The 26,229-nt window shown below is 42.2% G+C and overlaps 2 protein-coding genes across 4 annotated transcripts in view; one reads left to right on the forward strand and one right to left on the reverse strand.

Annotated features, from left to right (window-relative positions):
• Nucleotides 1-25,559, forward strand: LOC308041946 (UPF0538 protein C2orf76 homolog). Of its 3 annotated transcripts, XR_013922289.1 has the most exons (7): nucleotides 1-173; nucleotides 1,700-1,852; nucleotides 3,540-3,590; nucleotides 7,158-7,195; nucleotides 7,333-7,414; nucleotides 9,671-9,778; nucleotides 10,414-10,599. XR_013922289.1 is itself a non-coding variant. In XM_080346939.1 (6 exons), exons 2-6 carry the CDS (start codon nucleotides 1,720-1,722, stop codon nucleotides 25,508-25,510), a joined length of 363 nt encoding a protein of 120 aa, XP_080203065.1. In that variant the 5' UTR covers nucleotides 1-173; nucleotides 1,700-1,719; the 3' UTR covers nucleotides 25,511-25,559. The 3 variants fall into 3 exon arrangements, 2 of the variants coding, with proteins under 2 accessions (XP_080203065.1, XP_080203064.1); XM_080346939.1 differs by lacking the exons at nucleotides 9,671-9,778; nucleotides 10,414-10,599 and adding an exon at nucleotides 25,452-25,559; XM_080346938.1 differs by lacking the exon at nucleotides 9,671-9,778.
• STEAP3 (STEAP3 metalloreductase) overlaps nucleotides 21,697-26,229 on the reverse strand; it is a 22,455-nt gene continuing 17,922 nt past the window's right edge. Inside the window, exon 5 of the mRNA XM_080346937.1 lies at nucleotides 21,697-22,061. Coding sequence (XP_080203063.1) covers nucleotides 21,771-22,061 — 291 coding nt within the window. The 3' untranslated portion in view covers nucleotides 21,697-21,770. The remainder of the gene's footprint in view (nucleotides 22,062-26,229) is intronic.

The following is a 26,229-nucleotide window of genomic DNA, read 5'->3' on the forward strand; positions in this document are numbered from 1 at the left end:
AGATGTTGTGGAGTGAGGGGCGCTCCGCCGCGGGCCCTGGTGCTGCGGCCGGCTAGGCCCCGGGAAGGTTCTTCTTTGCAAGGGGTGTTGATCATCAGCGCCTCTGACCTGGGCAGCGCTCTGAGGAGAATCTGCTGCGTTGGTCCCAGCCCTGGGTGGGATCAGTCTGTTAGGTCTGTATTAAAAATGTGAAAACTGGCCGTTTCTAACTGTGCTTCCCCAGTCTGTACTCCTATGGCGTTCTTTGGGGTACAAACTGGAACACAAGAGGTTCCACTTAAATACGAGAAGAAATTTCTTCACAGTGAGGGTGACAGAGCATTGAACCAGGCTGCCCAGGGAGGTTGTGGAGTCTTCTTCACTAGAGACATTCAAAACCCGCCTGGACACCTTCCTGTGTAACCTCATCTGGGTGTTCCTGCTCTGGCAGGGGGATTGGACTGAATGATCTTTTGAGGTCCCTTCCAATCCCTGACATTCTGTGGTTCTTTGATGGTGCTCAGGCGATGGTGCATCTTTCTCTTACCTCTGCTCTCTGCCATTCAGTTCTCAAGCCCATGTGGAATAACATCAAGAAAACACCCATCTTTGCAATTGTGATGTGGAAGGCCTGTGTCCCCATTCTGCAGAAAGTATTTGAAGAAAATATTGTTGGTTTATTTTGCCAGGATTTGCTAGGACAAATATAGAAAAGACTGGGAGGTACTGGCATGATGGTGGGGTGTCTTAATAATTTCCCCCAGAGAAAACCAGAACAATCACCCAAAAAAAAGAACAGAAAGGGATGAATAGGTAAGAGAAACTCTTGCAGGACTGGAAGTGGTGACTGAAATGGCTGCTAAGAGATGGGAGGTGCAGAGATTGTGTTGTGCCCCTGACTGATGTTGCAGCACTTCCACTGCAGTCTTTGCTCATTGCTGCAGCAGCCACATCAGTTTAGCACGTGCTGAGGAGTGCCCTCCACCAAAAATAGAGGAGTTTGCTGAGGTAGGAGATAGCTCGTTTTCCTGTGGAAAGAACCCAATGGAATAATGCGTGGGCTTGTTTGAAGAGTGGATTGGGTTGATAAGGCGAGTCCATTGTATTACAGTAGAGTAACCCCTATAGAGCAATTCTAGAGATCTGCTATTATAAATTAAATTATCCCCCTTAATTATGTCATAGTATACTAGGAGAATTATATGCATGTGGATGTGGGGGAGGTTTCTCCACTTTCTGTAGGTAGGTGAAAATGAGCATTGTGTAAGAGCTCAGGCATTTTTCAGGGTATTATGCTCTCTGCAACATAAGTATATTAAAAGCAGTTTGGTTTTGGTCCTGTTAATACATTCTTTTAGAGCACAATGTTACTCACCCAGCAGGTAAAACCTTCAGTCACTTAAAACTGAAATGACATCCTTGCATTTATCTGTAAGGTTTTTGTGAGTTTAATAAGGGGTCTGGTGCTGTAGTACACAGCACAGATACAAATGGTGGACTGTTTGGTGTGCGGAGTCAATAATATCCTAGGTAACCCTGTTTGTTTTGAGATCCTGTTACTGCTTCTATAGAAATACTAAAAGTGAAGTCCCAGAAGACAAAATGCTATTGAATTTCTCACTGTGTTTTAATCTTTGCATGAGGCCCACCTGCACCTTATTTTCAAGCTGTGCTTGTACATAGAGAAAAAGCAATAATTCCTCTCTTTAATGTTTTCCAGGTTATTCAGAATTAATTCTCATGTCAGCAGAAAGCTCAACCATCACAGTCCGTCTTGTTCGCTCTTTTGAACACCGGAACTTCAGACCTGTGGTGTATCATGGGGTTAACTTGGATCAGACAGTAAAGCAGTTCATTAATTTTGTGCGGAAGGGTAAGGTGCAGTTGTCTTATTAATTCGTTTTAGACCCATGTGTTGCTGTCTCTGCAGGGGAGAGTGGAGGCGAGCAAATGAATGGGAATTCTACGGTGCTGGTAAAGATGCCAGATTTGTCTTTACATCCTCTGTGTCCTCTCCTCCATTGAATGAGCGGTCTGGAGTTAGTAAGAGCTTCCATTGTCAGTGTACCATGCCAAAATTTGGGAAAACTGCTCCCCCTGCCCAAATCCCCATGTTCAGTCAAAAAGAGAGGAGGGCGTTTCTGCATTTGGCTCAGTGCCTCAGGCTCCTTGAGTGGTGCTGTCAGGCAGCTATTCATAAATTAACAGGACTAAATTAATAGAATTTAGAGAGCCTTTGATCCTTAGGAACTATCTCAATATGTGGAATGTGGGAGTACAAGTCTATTTGCTATTTGTGAGAAGAGAAGTATTGTTTTTGACACTGAGGTCTCACTGTGCCTGTTTGCTTATGAGTTTCTGTCTCCATCTTGAGTTTAGTGGTGCAGATTTACTCATCTATGTTTTAGAAGCCTGGTTGAAAGTGACAGTCTATCTAAAAGTTAATTCAAATAGACCAGCCCACGCAGCAACTGAGTAGTTAGGGTGTTAGCCCTGATTTTGCAGGTGTATTTCTACACACCTAAATGGAGACATTCAAAGGGTGCAAATAACATCATGTGATTTTTTTGCATGAAATCAGCTTAAACAAGTCTCGAACTGTTATAGCTGATAGCATTTGAGCAACTCCTACGATGTTGCCCTGGGCCTCACAGCTGTATTATGTTTTCACCACCTTCCCTGCTTCTGGCAATGAGAGACGTGGCAAAATCTTAGGATGCTTTTAGAAAACTACAAGCACTTTCAGAACATATGGTACAGCTGCTGTTATGAAGAATAAAATAAAAAAGAATGCTAAGAAACTTACTTTTGATGTGAACAGTGCTGCCACTTGTTGTTATTTGAGACAAAGCTAGTGTCTTGAACAAGACTTTTTGGAACTTCATTCCACAGATGGATGGGTAGTGCTATTCCTGGTCCAAAAGGAGCCATGTTCCTTCCCTTACTGTGATCTGTTTTGAAGGGGGAATTTGAGAGAAATTGTTAAACTACTGACCCTGCAGGTGGCTGGGCTTTCCAAGGCCCTGGTTAAATCACTGGGAGCACTGGCACCAGGGAAGGTGTTAGTGTTCTTGCAGATGTTTATGGGCTGTGTCCTGCATGTGGCTAAAGAGCTAATTTTCTAAAGTTTGGCTTCCTTTTTGTGGCTGGTTTGCATGGCTATATTTAGTGAACAATTCAGTGATGAATGACAGATGTCAGCTGTTTGTATAAGGTAGGGAAAAGTGCTGTGCAACTGTTTAACAGGATGTTCCTGGCAGATTTCTGAAGGATCAGACTCCTGCGATCATATCGTGGTTGCATTGACTCACCGTCCTCATGGGTCGTTTTGTTCGGAGGGACTTGATGCTCAAGTGAAGTTAATCAGATATGGAGTAACTATAGAAACTGAGCCAAAGGCTGTGTTTTAGTATTTGATGCTCAAACAAGTCTCCTGTGTTATAGATTTATTTTGATGTAAAGGATGTCCAGGGTGCATGCATAAAATAATGGAAAATAAAGTAGTGGAAATAATTTTGAAAAGACAACTTTGTTTTAACGTGGTGCTTTTATTTTAATAGATGTGCCTTCAAGAACAGGACTTCCTCCTCCTTTCAAAAATTACAAGTATGGTATGTAATTTTTTTTCCTTGTTTTAGTTCCTGTAAAATGCAGACATAATGTTTTATACCAGTTTCTATACAATTTAGAAGACAACTGCTGTAGAATAGTCATGCTGGTGGCAGTGCCTCCCTATGTTTGCAAATCTGTCCAGCTTCTGTAGCTGGGGTTATGCCACTGGGATCACATCTACAGAACTCCACTGTTATTTTGAAGTTCTGTATTACTCTTTGAATTAGACTGTATGTGATACATTATTTGCTAATTGGTACTGATGGTTTTTGGTATTCATTTTTTACTACTTTTATAAAAGCCTTTTAACTGTTTTTACTCTAGTGAGCAGCTTGTGATCTTAAATGCTTTGAAACTGTAGTTCTCTATGTGTTTATGTATTTCAGTATCTATTTACTAATTGTGAAGTCAGAAAGGATGGTGAAGGGGGAGCTGAAGGCAGTAAATGGAAAATGCTTAACACTTAAATAATTTACATGATATAAGAGAAACAGGGGTACTTGGCTCATCGTAGATATGAAACCTCTTAAACACAAGCTGACGGAATGAAATAGCGTGGTGTGAAATCTAGGCTGACTTTATTCTCTAATGTAAAGCTATGTGTATATTTCCTTTTTGTAAAGATTGTCATGAACATATGTAATTAATCTGTTTGGGACAGAATATACTTTGAAAATAGACTAAATTACTTGCTTTTTTTGAGTTTGTTAACTCAAATGTCAGCAGCATTTTTTCCTAAATTTAGTAATTCTGAAAGTTCCCTTGGAGTTTTGCTGCAAGTCATCCTCTGTCTCCCTTGTTCCTGGAATTGACAAACTCCTCTTCAGTGATTCAAAGAATTGAATCAGGAACCAACTTAATGCATGTGAATGGTAATAAACTCTATTTGCCTATTTAAAAAAAGAAAAAAGCCAAGCATTTAATTCTATATTCTTGCTGATGGTAGAAAAGATAGTGCAAAATGAAAGCAGAAGAAGAGCCATGATACATCAGTGGCAAAGATTTGAATGTTATTATTATTTTAAATATATGATTAAAATCTTAAAATCTAAGTAACTGTAAGCTTGAATTTGGAGGTGCCCTTTCTCCCTCTGATCTCTGGCTTTGGCCAGGTGAGGGAGACCTGTCTGGGACTGCTGCTGTCACTTACATTCCTGGTGCTGCCCATCCCTTTTCATCATTTAGAGCATGAGTTTAGATTTTCCTAAGGCAGATGTTGTGGCTCAGCACCTGATGGTGCTGCGTAGGACTGAGCATAATGTGGGTGCAAAACACTGCAGAACTTTAAAACCTGTTACACCAGTTAGTGAGGGCCTGCTTCTAGTGGGATGGTGTTAGCTGCATGGAAATTTTCACACAAATATCAAAGCCAAGTTCCTCACCTTCCCCTCAGGCTGTGAATCATCCAGGTTCATGGTTTTGGCATCTCTTGTGTTCTCTGTCTTGTATTTTGATGATGAAAGGGCAGTGAGACTTCTGCATGAATAGTGCTAGTCAGAGTTTTCCTTCTGCTTTGGTTGGCAGCACCAGAAATCTCAGTTGGACCTGGCTGGCTCTCACCTTGCCTGCTTTGGCTTCTTTCTCTCTGGAATTCAGCATCACTTTATTCTCTCAACATCATATATAATGCCATCACGTTTTTCCTCTTGGCTTGGTGCTCTAACTCACATCTCAAAGCTTGAGACTTTCATTTTCTCTTCCTTTCTTTGTACATATCATTCTCATTCTTGGCCTAGAACTCTTCTCAGTCAGTCTTCTCATCTTCCTACCCTGTCATTGCCATCTTTTCACTGATGATGGCAGCCTGGGTGCCAATTTGTCTCATAAGCTGCTTCTCATTTTTTTTTTTAAACTTTTTTTTTCTGTGAATGTGGAACGATGTGGTAGATACTTCACAGAATCAGACTTAGAAAGTTATTTCTTAGCTGTTGTCATGGAAGGTCTATTACCAGAAAAAGAAAGGTAAGAATCTGGCAATATGATGAGTGGAACTAAATCGGGATGAAATTGCAAAGGCAACTGAGAGGATATAAGGCTTTTTAGCTGGGATGCGAAGGGACTGTAGTTTCCTCTCTGTAACAGAGCTAGAGAAGCCATTTAATAGCTGAAAGACACGGTAAACTGCTGGATGGATGCCTGTGGTGGAGTTGTGAAGACGTAAAATTGAGACAATAGTTCAGAAAATGAACGGGCAAAGACTAGAGAAAAGGGGATGCGGCCAAGTAGATGGAGAAGCTTAAAACTAACAGGATTGGATTTGCTGTGGTAGAAAGGTTTCATGATTGCAGTATATTTTTGCTGTGATTGTTTGGTCTTTTTGCAATGCTTCTGTGCAAGATGGATCTGGGAGCTGGAACTGAATGCATGTCTTGTTCCTAATACTGCAGTTAGTACAGAGTGCTAAGTCTGCCTTTTCAGTGACCTCTGCAGTGGAAATGCAGAGTAGTTTTGACCTTCTGTAATGTTTAAATAAAATGTTCAAAATGGGCCAGAGTGGTATGGAAACAAATTTCTGAATGGGATTGTGATCTCTGTTATTCTGAACATCTGAATACTTGCTCTCGATAGTTTGAAAGTAGTTTTAGCCTATATTTAATTTATTGCATACTTCTCTTACCAGACTGTTTCAACACATAGTGCTCAGTGCATGCATAAAACCAAACTGGAACAGAAAATGAGCAGGCAAACAGAATTGTTTTGTGCTTCTTTGCTGGGAAGGCATTGATACTTTATTCTGCATTTGTTCAAACACAGAGGCTTTGGAGGTTTTTTGTTTGCTTGTTTTTTGTTTTGTTTGGGGTTTTTTTAGTGCTGCATGAGCATCTTCTGACTTCCATTCCCTTTGGATCTTTGCACTCATTGATTGCTTTAGTGACCACATTATTTTCCCTGTTTTTTCCATTCTCTTAACAAAGCCCTGCCCACATTGCCAGAGGAAAGCAATATTTCTTTTTTTGTGTAGCATAATTTCTTAAAGACCTACACTGCACAAACATATTGAGATAAATATTACTGAAGAGGATCTGGCATTAAAAAGAGGAGATGCTGTACATGCTAATGGAAAATGGACTTGCTTAATAAAATTTCTACATGGGTGGTTTTTCATGAGAAGGAAAATTTCAAGGAATGATCTGAAGTGGTCAGGTTACTGTGTCTTAATCACTTCCTGCCTATCAACTTAACTTCAGTAGTTGACAGTGCAGAAATGCTGTTTGTCCTGCCCCAATTGCATGTGTAAAACCTGTTAGGTTAAAACACCCTAACTGGCATTTAAATTGATGCGTTTTGACTGGCAATTGGGATGGTCATTAGTTAATGTAGTTCAGCCAGCAGACAGAAGCCCAATAGGATGTGGTACCTTAATGCTGGATTGACTGGTTTAAGACTGTGGCTGCAGGACTGTGAAATTAACGTTTTCTCCTCTTTTAGACTGAATACACAAACTTGTTGTTAATAAAAGATTTTGAACCTTACCCCTTTGTTTGTGTCTCCTTCCCTAAGTACAGCTTTCAGTGTTACCTGCCTATTAAGCCTTATTTTTAGGAAAACATTCTGTTTTCTTTCAGACACAATGAAGATTATTCACCAAGCACACAAATCTAAGGTATAATTTTTAGCTGTATTCTTCCCCCTTTACTTGCTTTAATGCAGGCAGATCTTTGCCCTGTCAAATAAGACTGGGGCAGAGACAGTCAGTAAATTCTTGTTCTTATCTTTGTATTCTGGTTCCCTGATTTGCAGACTGGTGAACTTGTAGTGAGCTTGGAAGATGATGACAAACTGATTTTGAAAGAAGACAGTACGCTGAAAGCAGCTGGAGTAGGTAGGAGTACATTTGTATTGACTGAAGGTGCTGTTCATTGTGGTTGTCATTAAACTGATAACTGGCTGATTATGTTTGGATAGCCTGCTGAAAAGTAAATGCTATTCCTGATGCTCTTTACACTACTTGATAATTATTCAGGGAAGAAGGGGGGATAATGTACATTCAAATCATTAGACTGAGGGCAGCAGGTATCTGCACTCCAAATGTTCAGAATGCAAATTGCGATTTTTAGAGGGTATGCTTATAATTCTGCTGAGAGTAATTTTAAATGATTGACAGATAGGTTATTAGTACCGTGTCTGCTTAGTCTTATCAGTAACATTTAAACTGATGTTTTGGTTAGAAATATAAGTAGTGGAACCAGCATGGAATAATGAAATAAGATTAGATTTGTTTAATGTGCAGCATACAGTGCTTGATAGCCAGATTGCTCAGGAAAGCTCAAGCAGTATCATTTAGAGAATGTGCTGAACATTGCAAAGAGTTGAAACTTGACCTGATTTCTCACATTTTGGCAGGGGATTACATATAGGGCATGTCTTTTGGTAATAATGTAAAGAAATGTCTGTCATGATAAAATTGATGGTCCCTGGCTGTCCTTTGGGCTTCTCATAAATGTGGCTGAATGACTTTGTGGCAGCAGGGTACTTAAGGGATGTAGTTCTATTCCACCTTGATATGGACATTTGCTCGTTTGAATCTGATTTGCCTGACTGGAACCATAACTGCCTGCACTCTAAGTGCAGGGGTGTCACAGAGAGAACTCCCTCCTGTTCCCCATGCCCTCTGATTGCTCCCCAGCTAGTGAATGGGATTTCTTGGCTTTTTGTTTCCTGACATTTACTTTCTGGTTTTAAGTGACTTGAGCTGTCTCTTCAATGTTTTTCTCTGGGGTGCACTGCAACTGGCCTCAGTATACTTTCCTAAAGGTCTTTGGGTGCTCCTATAATAAGAATTATACTTAGTCTCTGGCTGTTTGAACTAAACCACATCTTTTTATCTGGAGAAAAAAAAAAAGGGTTCCTTAGGAAGGAGGATTACTGGCACTCAAGTCTTATAGATTTGTAATTTAGTTAGCATAAGATTCATATAAGTGTGATTTTATCTACATAGGCATAGAGGTAATGCAGTTCAGGAGAGGGACTGATGACAGTGCCAAATGTTGAATTAGAAATTGCATTGTCCAGAGCTGCCTTCTTTCAAAAAGGTATTGGTAAATATTTGTATATATTATCCATCTTTGAAACCAGGTTTGTAGCTACAGCAGTGAAACAGCTGGATGTGATCTTGAAAAAGGTATCAAAACATCAGAGTAAATGTTATACTGAAGGGACATCAGAATAGACGAGCCTGTCCTCTGTACAAAGAGAGAGGTGGCTTATTCAGGACAGAAAACAATTTAAAGCTGCTTTTATTTTATTTTTTTTTTCAGAATAACAGCAGTTAGTCATTAGTATGTAGTATTTGTAATAGAAAAGAAAAACTCTTGCTTTGTAGAATGCAGTGTGCTGTTATACCATTTTACGTTTTGATGTGTTCCAGGCTATCGTGAGATGAAAATTATGTAAGTTATGAGTGGAGTCTTTGTAGTAAAATCTTGGAGAAGTCCTCCTTCTTCAACAAGAAGTGGACAAGAGTAAACAAAGGAAGTATGATAGCGTATGTCACTAGTCCTCATTTTGTATGGTTTAAATCAGTAAGAAGATTTGAAACCTCCTGTTGACATATTACCTTTTTCCAATATCCAGTCTGGACAAGATTTGCTAGAATAAAACAGAGAATTGCTGTTAGGAGATCTGGGAAATTCTGAGACACGCAGAACATTTTTCCTAAGGTGCAGTTGATTGCCCTTGGCACTTTACAGGGTTGGACTAGAGAGTTATAAATTATGAGGACATTAGGTAAGTATCCTCAGGAAAGCCTCTGTGGTAGTGATTATTATTGCAGCCATTATCTAGTCAGCAAAGTTAATGCTTGTTTGTTTTTTTCAAGAGCAGGGTGTATGTTAATAAAGCGTTCAGTATTCATTGCAGTCTTGTCTGTTTTCTAGTTGAGATTCTAAAATGCTTTTTTGCCTTTTTTTTTCTTTTTTATGAGACAGGCAGACTTCATTAACTTCAGGTTTAATATAAAAAAGAATGTGGAACTTATTGGCTCAGCAACTTAAAGAATTCCATGTTTAATAATTGTGAAGGCTTTCCATCAGATTTGTCTCTGTTCTGAATTAGTAATGTTGCTGACTTATTGTTTTAGAAGAGGAAGTCCTTGACCTACTGGGTTGAAAGAATTGTGACTGCTCTGAACCTTTGTGGGTCCTTTAGCTGTGCCATATCCCCTGTGAATAATTAGAGGCATTTGAAGGTATTGCTGGAGAAGCCAATTTGTGTCTTTCACTTTGCATATTGTTGAAGCCTCATGAATTAATCATCAGCAGGGCAAAAAATTAACTTCTTCAGACACATATTTTGATGGGTCATGAGGGAGAATGTAAAGTGATCTGTAAAATATTCTACTGATCCTCTAAGTATTAAATTATTATACCTACAGGCTAATTTAATGGGAAAAAATAGTTTCTTTTTTGCCTTTCCTAACAAAAAAATGCACAAAGAAAAAAAAAGAGAAAAGCATGCTTTGTTATTTTTCTAGCATTTGAAGACATTAGAATAAAATCGCTTAATTTGCTGAATGCTTATACAAACAATTCTGAAGGCTGTGTTAAACAAATCTTGAGGGGTCTTGTGTACATATTTCCTTCTATATATTCAGGTTACTTCCCCTCCACCCCCCACCAACAAGGATAAATGTTAAACAACATCTTTAATGCTGAATTTATTTATTTTTGGAAAAAAATATGAGGGGGAGGAAGAAAGGAGTGTGATGATTTGTAATTGTCTTTGACCAAAAAATTGCCAATTGTCTTCTAAAATTCTGAATAGCTGGCTGTTGGGTGGTTCATTTACTGATGTGCTAAATATTTAATTTTTCATTTGTTCTAGCAAATGAGACCGAATTAGCATTCTTCTGTGAGGAAGATTACAGAAACTACAAAGCTAATCCTGTTTCAGCCTGGTGAAGATCCCAAGAGATTGTTTTGTTTTCCCATACCTGTTGTAAATTTTCCTTATTCCGCTTAATGAGATTTTTCTTAAAGATCAATAAATCCTAGAGGATTGCTTTGCAAACAGTGCAATTCCCTTCCTATAGAAATTAATTTCTGTCAATATGCTAAGACTGAGAGAAGGAAAACTGGGGGACATAAATGACTTTTTTTTCCTTCGCTTGCCTTTGGCGATGCAGGCAGCGCAGTCTCTGACCTGTGACACACGTTCTTGGCATGATCCTACAGCAGACATTAGCTACATATTGAGATTATACAATGCACAGTAAGATCCCACCAGAGTACTAACTTCTAATGAAAATGGAAACATTTTATGACCAAATCACTGGGTATTTTAGAGAGCTTGAGAAGAGAATCTCTCTGTTTCAAGTCATAGCTTTACTCCTCTCATTTTATGTTTGGTCTCTTTTGTTCAAATGATGCGGACTGGCAAGAGTTTCATGCTCTCCACTGGTGAATGCTTTCCTTTATACTCTCTTCTAGCCCTCTTTAGCATGCTGATGGGGACAAGTGACTGTTGGGAGGCTTTTGTCTTCAAGAACCAGCTCGCCTCTTTCTAGCTTTACTTTGAGATGCCTTCATGTATGAGGAACCTGAGTTGTGCCAGGACATTAGTGTGCGTAAGGAGGAGTTGTGGATTTTTCCAAGTGGAGCGAAGCTTGTGGTTTCGCTTTTAAGAATAAAACCTGAATGACTGCATTTTTGCAAGGAGAGACCCAATCTGCAAGCCACATGTCTTCAAGACTGGAGTTGATTCTTTCCTGTTTTCAAGAGCCAAATATTCTGTTGCTATATGTTAGTTCTTGGTAATTCCAGGCTTTCCTACTACAGTAACCAAATCAAGAAAATGAAAAAATAGTCATGTGTGCAATAAAGTACCTTTGCGTAGACACTGCTGATGAAACTGCCTTTTAGGAGTTAGAGAGATACAACACTGTGCCTTTAAGCCTCTCTTCACTGAAACAGAAATGATGCTGGCTTTCTGCCTTAGCAGGCTTTTGGGGCATAGGCTCTGTTAAATCAAATGAAATTTCATGTGGAATTGCTTTAGACCTACACATATACCCTCAGCTCTGGGTGAGAGCTGACAACACCATTTCCACTAGAGACTTTCCACAGAAATAAGGTTACCATTTACTAGAGCTTTGATCTTTTTTTTTTTTTTTTAAATTGACATATGATAGTGAAAACAGATGTGTGAGTATCTAAATAAAGGTTCTCCTTGCTTTAGATGTAGGACCAAGCCTCTATGTATTGTTGCCACCTCATTTTCTTTATCCTTCCTGACAACGCTCTGCTTTAGGCTGGTTTCGGTAGCTGGTGTTACTCACCAACAGCTTCACTTCCAATAGAGTTTTATTTTCTTGCAAAACTGCATCACTTTCTCATCCACTATTAAAAGGGTGGTTATATTTTATCTTGTAAGGAGGAGTCCTGTGTCACTGAAGCCACCTGTGTTCTTGGGATTTAGATGCTGTTACACATGCTCTGATGGATTTGTGAGAATTTACCACTTGCCTCTTCTTTCTGCCCAGGCCACCTTTCTGTTGCTGGTACCTGCTCCTCAAACATGGGCCCATGTCTCAGCCACCTTCTTACGCAGTCTGTCAGGTTTGCCAGATTAATCTGGCTAGTACGAGTTTGTACCTTTCTCCGCAGACAGTTTAAGCTGATGCATTACACTCCAGAGTCCACCAGCTTTGTTCAGCCAAATTTACAATCACGAAGGTAACTTTGTAAGAAGGAGATGGCACACCGGAGAGCACAGTGTCTCAGACTGTCCTACCAAGGCATCGAGATGATGTCCATCAGCACACTCAGGCTCTCAGGCTGAGCAAACACTGTCTTTCTCTTCCTCCTGTGCTGGGCATTTGAATATACCCTTTCAGACAGATTTGGATTGGTTTTGTGATCTGTTTTCCCACCAAATTTTAACAATTGTCTTTTCTGGGCTAGCACAGTTACAAATGTTCGGTGCCACATCAAGTGTGGCACAGTGAAAGAGCAATTTTACGGCATCAACAAGAAAATGATAAATGTTTTAATGCCAGTATCCCAGAATGATGTGTCTGGCACTCCAGATTAGCTTCTCTTTCCAAGGGAAGAGTTAAACGACTGCTTTGTGAGCTCTGGTTGCTCTGGCAATGGCACTTCATGGGCTCCTTTCTGCAGCAGCACAATAGAGCCATTTGTAATGCTCTCAATGACCACACTTGTAAACTGGATTCTTCCTGAAGTGTTTTTCTGCTGTGTGTGTTTTGTTTTAAATTTTTTTTATTGGACCTCTAATAACGCTTCTTTTGAATAAACCCCCCAGAACTATAGATAATAACTGAGAAATTGTTAAGATAGATGCTGTTCCAACATTTTTCAGTGGGATATGGTATACCCTTGTATCAAAGTAGGTTTGATTCCAGGGTTGTCAAGTACTGAATGAAATCTGTGAATACTGACTAATAAATTACTAAAGACTGAGATGTCTTTGCCCATGTTGTTCTGAAATCCTCTATTTAAGCAAACCACCTGCAGAGTCGGTACCATGGTTTGTTATCCTGGCAGAGATCATGAACTACATCAGTTTACTGTTACTTAAAGGTGGCTTCTGCATAATGTGTAGTGGGGTAAATCATATAGCTTTGCTAGCATTCTTAGACATTGTGGGGGTTAATAAGGATTCATCTTAACATGTGATGTCCTTGGAGCCTTTCAATACCCTTCTTTTCCAACAAAAAGAACAGCATGCAGAGTGGATGCTGAAATAAGATGCAGCTTCTCCTGGGTTATTGCACTGTAGCAGGGGCAGGGCAGTTAAACTGGAAGCCTGGAGGGTGTGCGAGGCTTGAATGTTTCTTGGGAAAAGAAAATAACTTCAGAGAGACTGGAGTTCTCGTTAGGAAGTGTGAAAGAATAGCTACTAAAGGAGAAGAGATGAAATTAGGAAAGGAATTAACATGAAGAGGTAACAGTGTAACTGAGCAAGCACACAAAATCCTGACTGTACAGACTCTTGGCACAGAAATAATGAAGTAATGCTGCTTTTTAAAACAATCTAGGTATGAAAATGGTGCATTTTAATAACTTTTAGAATTATAAACTGCTGGAATAGTCTTTTTTTTTTTCTCCCTGGCTCTGTCATGTCATATTTTCTGCATGCAGCTGTTTTTTGTGTATTTTTCTGTCCAGAGGGAGTTATATTGCCTCTTGAAGAAGCAAGAGCTAAGAAAACTGCTGACATGGACAGCCGAGTTAAATGTTGACAGTTACCAATGGCCTAAAGGAGTCCTCAAAGATCTGATACGCACCACTGTTAAAGTTGGGGAACTGCTTTATCAGATGTAAACATTCTGTCTTAGAAGGTGATCCAGAGATAAATTATAAGCTGTGGTGTTTTGTTTTTGCTCCCTGGGACTATTCAGCACATCTGCTGACATCATTTACTTAAAAATGAGCTGCAAGTAAGAGCCCAGCTGTGACAGGACATCCGTGGGTCCTGCCTGTGCAAGCTGATAGCCGCAGAACCCCAGAGTGTCCAGAGATCAAGAGTGAGAAAACGGAAGATGCGATACTCATTCTTGATCTCATATGACCGATGGGATCCTGGCTTCAGAGGAACTTCATCGGGCTGGAGGCGTTACAAATGCTTATGGCAAGGGCACACTTTTGCTTATCGAACAGTTTGGGCTGAGCTCAGTCTTGCTGGTTGGCACCAATCCTCCCCTGATTTCCTTTTCAAAGTGCTACTTGGCACAGGTTTGCAAATGATTAATTAATCAAGTAATGATGCCCAGAAGAGAATTTTACTAGTTTTCATCTTCTCAGGACAATGACTTTTTCCTACTGCCTACTTTGCGATTGAATTAGAGAAACAGACGTGGTTTTGCGTGCTTCCCCAGCTGCTTCCCTTTGCTTCTTGCTGCCACCTCTGCCGCTTTGCAGTGCTGGGATGGTCAGGTCTACACCTCATCTGATATGTACCAGCAGCATTTCCTGTGTAATGTACTCATGAAGAAATATACTTCGAAATAAAGAGGAGACCTTTTCTACACTATTGCTAATAGTGCACAACAAAAGGATCCTTTGTTGCTTTACAGGAGGACTTGCACAGGACAGCACTGTCCACTGGACAGTGGAAACAAAAATGTTTTTATCCTAATACTTTCTATATTGGAATGAAATGGGAGAAGTGACATCGAGAATGTAAACAAAAATGCAGTGAAAAGCCAAGACCTATTGCCATGAACTGTCTGCAGAGAAAGCCACCAGATGTCAGCACAGCCTGTTCTTTCATTCTCCAGATCCTCTGTAAGCCAAGAAATATGTAATGTTTATGAAAAGTGCTTATCTGGGAATTGGTTTAGCCTGCAAAGTCTGTACTAGGGTTGTGGTGATGAAAGCTGAATCTTCCCTTGCAGAAAGTATTTCTTTTTACATTAAAATCAAAAAGCGGCAAATTGAACTGGTATCAGTGCTTAAATTCCTGTTCTTAGAGAGCATCCTTTGCAGAATCAGTTCCAGTGTATCTAAATCTTTGCATGCTGCGAGGAGGCATTTGCAGAACATTCATTTGAAGAATTGTCTGGAAAAGATCAGTGTTAATTTGCTGAGGTTTTGTAAAGTAGACTTTAAGCATGCCTATTTTTTTTTTAAACGCAAGGAAAACCACCCAGAACAGACACACATGCAAAGCAGAGCAAAACATCTTCAGCAACACAGCTTAAACACACAACAATTGTGTTCTCCATGGCTCTGGCCCTAAGCTCCTACTATTTCTTGCTTGTAGTGCGAAGGCTGAGGAGCACCTGGCGCTGCTTTCCGGGCCATGCTTTCTGAGCTGCGATGAGATGGGATGTCATGAGTCTGGGAGCCCAAACCCAGGCACTGCGCACACCTTTATGCTGTGAATGATTGAAGTGTGCATAGATGCTTCCTGGTTGAAAGGGTAAATTGGAATTGCTGCACAGGGACAGGGTGTGACGAAGCTTTCTGCTGAGATCCCTGTTGCTTTTCTTGCAGCAGCTTGCAGACGCTGGGGTGACTATTGAAGAGGGGGAAGTTAAATGATGAGTAGAGCCCGAGTGACCTAAATTCCTCCTTCTCTCTGTTTTCAGCTGCTGCTTCTGGTCTTGTAGTCCTGGTGTCATGCCAGGGGTTTACAACAGCTTGCTGGGTATGAGAATTGCTTATTAATTCCAAACTATAGCTATAAGCCTCAAGCACCGTTCGCACTCCAGAGGTGAATGGAACAGGAGCTGGCAGCTGTGCGGTCTCATGCTGCTTACGTGGGTGCAGCCGGCATGGTGCTGCAGGTTGTTTGGGAGCTTTTATTCTCACTTCTCTTCCTCCTGCACAGCACCCAGTTCTGCTTCACCGAGCCCCAGGACCTCCTCTTGCAGCACAGTGTGTCTGGCAGAGCATTGAGAGGACAGGTAGGTGTTTGGGCTGGTGATACAGTGGGAGAGGATGGGGCATAGAGCTTCCATCTTCCTGTAGATACTTTATTTTTTATCAGATATAGATTGTACCTTTTGTTTGCTAGCATCCTCTCTCTCTGATGCCCATAGATTCTTTGTAGTGGGCCAAAAGCAACGAGCCAGAAGAGTGTTTCAGTTGGCAGTGAGTACATTCAAGAGTTCAGTATGGCAGATTAATACAAGAATTGACCTTGGTATGTCCATTTCTAATCTCTGGCAGGTGACTTATGTTGTTACATACCAGGAATGCCAGCAAGTACTATAAGAACTGCTGCTGTTTGCTCTCATTTCACATATTGAGAAGGTTTAATTCTGCTTTTTAGCTAGAGACTAAGGGAATGTATTCTTTAAGACCAGTTTGGGAAGCCCCTTTCTTTCAGTAAATGGAGATTTTAAATATAGAAGGTATTATATCAGTCTGTTTTTCACACTACTTTGAGGTGACAACATTGGCTCTACGCGTGCTATGTGTCCATCCAACTGGAGAACATCAGTTGGTTTTAGACTCAAAGCAGCAATCTAGAAACAAAAGCTTATATCCCAGCAGTTAGTATCATGGCTATTTCTTCACATTACTCCCCTGCCGCATCTGCCCCCCGCAAAGCAAATAAACCTGGTTTTGCAGAAAGCAGATGTGAATCTTGCACAGCAGCTTTGTTTTCTGGAGCGCTGAATGAGGCAGGCACTGAAAGGCAAACCTCTGATGGGAGCTGGCTCTTGAAGCAGCAGCTGAAGGTAGCTCATTGCAGAACAGATATGGGAAACAAATAACAAGAGTAACTAACCAGCTGAACCGCAGCTGTAGTGGATCCTCCAGTGCTGAGGTTTCTAAATCTAAAGCAGATTATCTTTCTAGGAGGAGTGTAGTAGTGCTACTTGAAGTCTTCGAAAGATTCCAGTAATACTGTGGCTTGTAATACACGATCCTCCTGACTGGCCACACACAACAGTTATTTTTAGTCTTTGATTATGGAAGTCTCGTGCACGCTCTGCTAACAAGAGCTGGCCCTAATCACAGGCGGTATCTTCCTGCTTCCTATTGTATGCTCAGCTTTAAGATAAGAATGGGTTTGATTTGCACTAAAAAAAACTTGTGCAGAAATTCTGCAAAGCTGATGCTGCTTATTAAGCCAGGATAAACAGATAAAATAAAACCGTCCTAGTGTAACAAATCTCATTCCTCAAACCTGAGGCACAGTCTGTGAATCCCACTAGCTCAGTGCCTGAAATTTTGAGGTCAAGGGTAACACCGGACTTGTGTTGCTGTTTGTAGCAAGCCATGCAGCTGCGTTGGCCATTGTGCAGAGACTGGAGGAAATACATTGCATAGAGGTGCTGAAGCAAGTGCATGTCCCTAAAGGTTCAACTGTAGTTTGACATTTCACTTTGTAAGTAAATCCCTGAAGAGCAAGAAACCAACAGCACTGTTAAAAGCCTTGTATTATAAAACAGAAGAAGTGAGAGAACTGTACCTGCAGAGGTTAATCTTCAGCACAGGAATTTAAATGAACTAATTAAAATCAACTTACAAATTAGCTCATTAAAATGCAACGCCACAGATCCAGAAGTTGGTTGATCTGGCATGCCACTTTCATGAAGAAGTAACTTAAGAAATGGAGAACAAACTGATAGTATTAAAACTTTTTCTTTCCAGTCTCATCAACTCACATCTGTAACTCCCTTTTCTTGAACTCTGTATCAACAGCACCTTTTGTTTACTGAACTGAGGTTGTTTGATCCTGGGGGTTCTGGTGGACAGCAGGATGACCATGAGCCAGCACTGTGCCCTTGTGGCCAGGAAGGCCAATGGTACCTGAGGTGTATTAGAAGGGGGGTGGTCAGTAGGTCGAGAGAGGTTCTCCTGCCCCTCTACTCTGCCCTGGTGAGAGCCCATCTAGAATATTGTGTCCAGTTCTGGGCCCCTCAGTTCAAGAAGGACAGGAAACTGCTGGAGAGAGTCAAGCGCAGGGCAATGAAGATGATGAAAGGAGTGGTGCATCTCCCTTACAAGGAAAGACTGAGGGAGCTGGGTCTCTTTAGTTTGGAGAAGAGGAGACTGAGGGGTGACCTCATTAATGTTTACAAATATGTGAAGGGTGAGTGTCAGGAGGATGGAGCCAGGCTCTTCTCGGTGACAAACAATGATAGGACAAGGGGTAATGGGTACAAACTGGAACACAAGAAGTTCCACTTAAATACGAGAAGAAACTTCTTCTCAGTGAGGGTGTCAGAGCCTGGCCCAGGCTGCCCAGGGGAGTTGTGGAGTCTCCTTCTCTGCAGACATTCAAAACCCGCCTGGACACCTTCCTGTGTAACCTCATCTGGGTGCTCCTGCTCCGGTGAGGGGATTGGACTGGATGATCTTTCGAGGTCCCTTCCAATCCCTGACATTTTGTGATTCTGTGTGATTCTGTACTACAACTGCTGTGTAATATCACTGCCCTCTTGCAATGAAATGTATGTACACACTTGTGCCCTCCCACACGCACAGAGTTGGCACTGTAGGTCCCAGCGATGATAATTTTCAGACATTACCTTGCTAAGGAGACTCTAACAGCTGTTCGCTGCAGTGGGGTTTATTTCCTAGTGGTTAAATTCTAGATAATCACACTACTATTGGCATTAAAGTAATGGTATTGTTTAAGGGGAGGAGAGAAAAAAGACCCAAACAAGTTCTGATGTAAATATATAGACCTGTTAAGAATATATTTTCTGTAACTACACATGCCAGTGATTAAAACTGGCCTTATCTTACAGCTTTTCAGTTGGTTCTTACGTATCCCAGAGGCACATAGTAGGCAATACAGAAAATAAAAATATAGAGAATTTACATTCCAGCTATATATTCTGCAATTATATATGTGTGTGTGTGTGTACATATATACAGAGAGAGAAACTTCAAGTACAAAACCAGGTAACTGGTAAATTTTAACCTCACTAAACCCCCCATCCACATTAAAAGAAAAAATCATAGCAAAAAGATAATTGAAAAATTCCTCAAATCACTTTTCAGCATTCCAGAATCAGAAGAAATTACACGAACAGTTGTGTCAAAGGCTAAAGGACCAGATGCCTCTAGAGGGCACCTTTTGAAACACTGTTTTGCATTTCTAGGAATTGTTTTCAGTCTTTAAAAGGGATGGTGCCTGGCTGGTCAGGATGTTGGCACAGGCACTAACCGGGAGACACTTGACCAGCCTTTTTTGAGGTGCTGTGGAGCTGCGGTAGCTGCTGGGGTTTCGAACTGGCTCGTCTGTCCATCTGGGCTTGTGTCCATCTGAAAAGCACCATGCTGACTCAGTAACGGAGCCAGCTCCTCGGGTAGGTCCAGGTGCCTGATTCTGCTCGTGAAAACTGTCCCTTTGCCATGAGTGGGAAAGGGTATGTGGCCGTAAAAGTTGTGAACAAAGCCATGGTGCAAACCTTGCTTCTGCTGGGCAGAAAAGCGAGTCACAGTAAAACTGCACCTCTCCCCTTGAAGACAAAGCCTGTAAACGTGTGTAATGTTCTTTCCCTGCCTCATAATTTTTTTTTCTTCTTTTTTACCACCAGGCAGAAGTCTTGCCTGACCTAAAGACATTAAAAGAAGCTTAGGTGGGAAAAGGTGGCATTGGAATACACTATTGTAACCAGAAATTGTGTAAACTGGTGCTTTTATAATGACTTTGCTTGATGATGAAACGGAAGAGAAGGCTAAAAGAACAAACTTGCTGAATCCAGTTTTCCCTCAAGGATGAGTTAAACTGGAGCGGGTGGAATTATACTCAAGTGAAACTGCCTCAAGTGCAGGTGGTATCTTAACCTACCATTCAACCACAAATAAGTAGTGCTGGGTGAGTGATGTGATCAGGTGCCAGTGTGGGCTGAGTTGTGGAGGTGGATGGGGAAACCTGAGTAACCACAGCTTTCTGAGAGGGACAGTGGGAAAGAATGGTACCTTCCCTGTGTTCCCAAAAAAATACAGAACAAAAAAATCAGCTGCTGATGAAATCTAGGCATTTCCCTCATGCTGACTTCTTTCCATTCAGTCAAAAGAAGTGGAGTTTGGAGACTTTCCTGTAAGCCTTAGGCAAGAACTGAAATCCCTCAATAGCATTACTGGCACTGTGAGCAATATTTGGAGAACATTACTCACTGTAGTTACTTGAGGCTAAACAGGGAATTCTTTAGATTCTCTCTGTAGAAATCATCCAGGTTACAGAAGCAATAGTGGCTTTTAGAAGGGCTTATGCACCCCAAAGTTGATCATTCCGGCCTCCCCACCCCCCCCTTATATTAATTGGTCTAATAGCAAGTACTTTCTTGTCCCACAAACTGTACCTCATTTGATGCTGACAGGTGTTGTTTCTCAAAGCAACACTGAGTGGTGTCTTTTACCTAACTGTAGGAAAACGAGGCTATTCTAGCCATGGCCTTGTACCTCACCTTACTGAGGTAGTCTTCTTGTGTCATCCCAACTGAGCTTTTGTGAATGGCTGTCCATTCTCTGGTCATTTGGATGTCCGAAACCTAAAGAATTATTCTGATCAAGGGCTTGAAGGGATAGAAAATGACACGTGGAAAATTAAATTAGGACAGAAATCATCATTGCCCTGTACCTTGTCCAAAGTGGCTGTGAATTCAGAAGAGCATTTGATAACCTGCTTTGTGATCTTTTGTGACTTTTTGAGGTGCAAAGCAATGAAGGGCTGTGCCCAACATTTATGACTGCTGTATTTTCATGTTGTGGTCAAGACTTGCTATTCCCTTTGTAAGACCGTTCATATTGCTGTGAGTGAAACCAATGGGTTTAGAGCTGCTGTTTTGTCTGCGTAACTGGGCATGTTCAGGTGACAGTGATTTCTACAAACTTCACCCTGCTATTTGATGTAACACCAGCTGGAAGGCCTTGGTTTTCTCCATGCAATTTTGTGAAGCAGTGGGTCTTTCCGATAATTATCTTCGCTCTATTTCCATCAAATCCTGGTTGAAACTTTGGCTTAGTAAAACAGAGAACATGCAGCAGCAGCGGCTGTCATCTCAGAGCCAACAGTGCAGACCAGACGTGTGATGACAGGGACATCTCTCTCTTCAAATGCTCTTATGTTGCTGGAAAATGTGCTTTATTTCCATAGTTTATAAATGCACACCAGGCACGGCTTACGGGACCAGAAGTGCTGTCTGTATTTGAGAGAACAGGGATACTTGGACTTGCTGTCAGGTTTGGATGCTTTTAGAAGAACCTGCAGATGCTGCATAACATGGATATTACTGTTCTTACTTGTCCATAGAGTTCAATGAGGAGACCAAAACCAGTGACACTTCGTCTTTCTAAACCTCACTGCCGTGATTGATCCAGACACTGAAGAGGCAGGATATCTTTGCTGTCACAAAAAAAACCCAGAAAACCTGTGCTACTTCAAATGAAAAAATTATGAGAGCAGCTAGGGAAGCAAACAAGAAACAGTGGTCTGGGGAGCTGCCAGCCAGGACCTCAAGTGACTGCTCTGACTAACAGAGTCCATTGTTTTCCCATGTATATCAGTGCTGCTAGCTTGGCTTTCACAGTCATTTTTAAGGCAATAATTATCCTAGCAAATCAGCAATATAATTTAACTACTGCTGTCTAAACTAGTTTCATGATCATCCATTTTCTAAAGTCGCCAGATTTTATTATTTACCCACAATACAATTATACCAAAACATACATATATTTAAGAAAAAGAAACACCTTTATAGAAATATTGATAGTGCTCTGAAATCCTCTGTCACAGCTGGGGCTCTGTTAGACATTGCTAGAGGTCTCCCCACTTGAATATTCCTCCGTTGTGCTGGGCAGAACAAACTTCACGTATCGCCCCTTCTCCCAGCCCCTCCTGATTCGCAGCAGTCTGTGCTGGATGCAGGGCAAGCTGAAGATGACTTTGGCGAGGATGACAGTACATGGGACGAGCAGCGTGAGGGTGTAGGTCGGGGGCAGGTAGAATTTGTACTGGTTCTCATCGAAAGCCCGCGACCATCCGTACGTCAGCGTGTGCAGTGTGCTGATTACCAAAGCAATAAATCCAAGGGTGGACTGAAAGGAAGAGAAACACACGCCAGTTAGCAGAGGACCTCGTGCCTGGCTATTTTGCTATATTTTTTTACACTGGTTTGTGAGTGTACACGGCACAGAGAAAGCAATGAGTATTCTTGCGTTTCTTGACCAGAACAAAACACGACTGGAAACCTTTCCTGGGTAGCATGCCAGACTGCTTTTTTTCTTTTTCTAATCAGAGGTTAAGTGTGATATTAGAAACCCAGCAGGAGTTTCCCAGAAGATGCTGCCAGCTCAGACAAGGGGTGGGCTCCTGCCCCTGGCCCCTGTTGTGCATCTCACTGCCGGCAGCTCCCAAACCCTCCTCCCCAGCCGCAGCTGCCGGCTCCACCACCTGCTGCTCCCTGGATGCCGAGAGGCTGCTGGTGTGGGGTGAAGCATTGGCATGGTGGCCCTGGACCAGCAGTTGGCACTGACACAAGCTGGTGAAGCTGCAGCTTCACACAGAGCAAAGACACCTTCGGGTAACTGCCCTCATCTATAGGAAAAATGAGATTGTGGAGAGAGAAGTGCTCTGGTCTCTCTGTTGGTTTGTGAGCCAGACCTGCATGGTGGACTAAGTCCCTGAAATGGGAAGTCAAGAGCCCTTTATCCACTCATGGAGGCAGCAAGAACCCAGCCCCTGTTCTGCAGGGCAGAACTCCCATTTTCAGCTGATATCATGGCTCCCGGGCACCCACAGAGACAACGTGTTCCTTGAATATTTCCAGCTTACTCTGAGGGCTGCTCTTAAGAGGAGTTTTACTCTGTGGTCCCCTCACTGGTGGTCTCCTGCCTGGATCAGAGGTGGTGGCTCCCAAGCTTGCAGCTCCCGCTGCCCATAAGCCCTCACTCCTGAAGGCATCTCAAGTACAAGCCTTTGCTGCTGTATTTTCAAAGAAAAGCATGGGTGCAGCATATTGCTGTGCTGCCCTTCTTCAAATGCTTGGTGTAAGCCTGTGATAACAGACACATTTCAGGGTGCCAAGACAGGGAAAATTTTGCTGCTGATGTCCCTAACATAGGGAAGGAAGCTTTTGCAAGCCAAAATATCTGGCTTGGTGCAGCTAGTCAGAGACTGGCAAGAAACATGGTCTTCCTGAAGATACATCCAGGAAAGAGGACACAGCAGGGAAATAAGGGACCAGGGCAAGACAGGAGAAAGGACTCATCATTTTCTCTTGAAAAAATAATTGTAGCTGGAAAACTACTCAATTCAAAGCATCCCTTCCTGGTTTTGATTGCTGGGAAACTATTTAAAAACCCAGACAACTTTTTAAAATGTACCACGTTGTTACCAACTCACTAGACCAAAGCTCCTCTAACCTTCACAGCAGATCATTAAGGCAGATGAGGGGATTTGGCAGGGGAGGGAAGGAATGCTCCAAAACATGCTACCAGATCCAAGTACTTTCCTTTTACAGCACTGTCTGGCAGTCATGCGGGTGTCACTGGGTCCTGCCAAGATTTCACCCGTATAACACCCAGTCAGGCTGGGGAACTCTTCTCTGTGTTACAGCTGAGCCAGGAGTTGGGACCAGACCTGTGAGCTGAACCTCAGTCCTGCCTGCATCCCCACATCCATCCTTTCTTCTGGGGACGGCTGTCCTTCTTACAATAAGGCATGTCTGATTCCTAAGCCAAAGAGATAATAAGTTTCACTTGGAAAATTAAGGATGAGTTTGCTGGAATATGCCAGGATCACAACTGAACTTAACAGCGGGACCCTACCTGTCGCTCCTCCATCATTTATCGATGCTGAACTTCTCTCCAGCAGGCAATAAAACCCCTGGGTGGCAAAAGGTTGGGAGTACCAGCTTGAGACTCATCTGGCAGAGGAGAGAAGTAAAGCAGGGCAGGGGCAAAGGGGACAGGATGATGTCCAAGGGCAGCAGACGCTTTCTGCCCTGGGCAGAGGGGGCTTCCAGACTCAGCCCGAGCCGAGCTCTGTGCGCGGCAGCGATGCCAGAGCTGGAGATAATTAGTTTGTTCTTCTTTCAACTGCTGTTGGCACCAGGGGAGAGCAGCAGTGCAAATTAGTAGGACAAAAGGTGATGAACCATCACAGGTGCTCTGTGACCCATCTCTATGTGCAGACAGTGGGGGCCATGAAATAAAAAAGCTAATTGGCAAAAGAACACATAGATAAGCCGTCAGTGGTGGGAAACAGTGCTGGCAGCTCCTCAGACCATGGCAACAGGCTGATCCGCTCCCAGCACAAACAAGGGGCTGTCTGGGGAGAGCAGAGGGTGTCTGATGGGGTCCCAATGCTGGCTGAAGGACCTGTGGACAGCAGGGCCCCGTGGCTGCACCCGCCAGACAAGCTGTCACCTGGGCACAGGTTGCTCTGTAAGTGCACCAAAACCAAATCGCAGCTTGGCTCAGTATATACAGCTCAACATCTGCTCGGTGTATTACAATGCAGAGCCTGCTGAGCACCCTCAGGGGCTGCTTTGCCAACGTGCTGATCCCTGATACCACACTAAGTTCTGAAGCTCTGTTCTCATTTATCCTCTCAGTGCAGTTTCTGGCTATGAAACTGTTTTTTTTCTTATTTGTTTTCTTTTACACAGTGGCAGGGTTTGTTTTATTTTGATGGGGTTTTTTTTTGTTTGGTTGCATTTTTTTCTTCACAATCACAGCATGGGGAATGTAAGACCACCACCCCCGTAAGGTGTTAAAGCCCTCTGAAAGACGGCTGTATGAAGATGCTGTTATCTTCCTAAAGCAGGCTTTGCATCTGTTTTCTGTTTTGTAGTAACTCTTACATCTCCCTCATCACCTTGGTGTCTGCGAGGTTCCCTGTAATGCATCAGCAAAGGTGGTTCGGTTGCTTGTGGCTCATTTAGAAAAATCTGAGCAGTGCCCAAAGCCGACAGCCCCTTCCTGACCCAAATATGTTTCTGACTTCTGCTGCTGTCATCCCATGAAGTCATTAGCTCCATGGAAGCGGCTCTGGCTCGCACTTCGTCGACAGGAGGGTTAGAAAAGGTCTGATGACAGATTCTTTGTACCTTGCAATACATGAGCTAAGGAAGAAACCAGGTCAATTCAACCTTCAAACTCCAGGAGGACTTCTCAGGGTGGGAAGGTAAAGGCAATCATACACATTTTTACTTCTCAGCCAATTAGAGTTGATTTGTACGTCAGTTGAGTTACATATGAATCATTCCTGTTAGCCAGTGTCAAGATCCCATACATTTTCTGTTAATCGAAACTAGACATATAAGGGAACTGTGTATCCAGTTCAACTCTGTTTAATTGAATTTTGTATATGTGCAGGAACTACTATAAAAAATTAACTGTGAGGTTTTTAATTTTTTTTTTGTTTGTTTTTTTGTTTTTGTGTGTGTGCGTTTTTTTGTTTGGTTTGTTTTTTTTTTCCTAAAGCCTTAGCAACGATCCAAATGGGATTTTCAGCCTTTTGGGGCAACAGAAGTGTATTTTAAGAGCATGGCAGTATCCCATGACACTGATACAGGTGCCCACCTTGCTGCTGCTAGAAAATGTCAGACCTGGGCAGCTCCAGGTAAGGATGGGACTAAAGTGGCTCCTGGATTTGTACCAAGGCTCAGCCCTCTCTCAAACATGGCATTTGGTGCAACGTCTCTCAAACACACCAGCCAGTCCAACTGAGATGGCAATGAATTGCTGCATTTTCTTGGAGACATCGGGCTGGGGTGGCAGCACTCCCCATTTTCCCCGTCTTTTCACTTCTGCCAGGCACAGGAAGCCACGATGCCTCTGGTGCACTGTAAATGGCCAAGTGCTAGGCATCCCAAATATTTGAGGAAGCAGCCTCGCGCTTCACCCCTTGTATTTACATTGTGCTGCTGTGCATTAATTTAGGGAAGATCACATCATGCTATGTGCATGTTAACAGCTGGAGCCTGGGTAGCTGTATTTGCTCTTAATTTTCTCAAGAAAGGCATCACCAACTTACTGAAGAGTACATAATTTAAGAGAGTCCTCCTTAAAAAAAATAAATGGAAGCTAATGTTCTAAGAGATCTGTAACCTGCTCTTTTTACATGGTATTTCCACAGTAGGGCAACAATACCAGCCGTGCCTCTCCTGCATGTGATCAGCTCGTGTCACACCATCGTGCCTTATCCCACACAGACAGAAATAGGTGTATTTTTCCAGGAACTAAGCCAGCCAGTTCCCAT

Source organism: Nesoenas mayeri (genome assembly GCF_963082525.1).
Source record: "Nesoenas mayeri genome assembly, chromosome: 6".
NCBI classification, from domain to species: domain Eukaryota; kingdom Metazoa; phylum Chordata; class Aves; order Columbiformes; family Columbidae; genus Nesoenas; species Nesoenas mayeri.

Coding starts and splice junctions, on each gene's coding strand:
- LOC308041946 (XM_080346938.1), top strand. CDS start 1,720: ATGTCAGCAGAAAGCTCAACCATCACAGTCCGTCTTGTTCGCTCTTTT. Junction 1,853..3,539: donor CATTAATTTTGTGCGGAAGG/GTAAGGTGCAGT, acceptor TTATTTTAATAG/ATGTGCCTTCAAGAACAGGA. Junction 7,196..7,332: donor ACCAAGCACACAAATCTAAG/GTATAATTTTTA, acceptor CCTGATTTGCAG/ACTGGTGAACTTGTAGTGAG.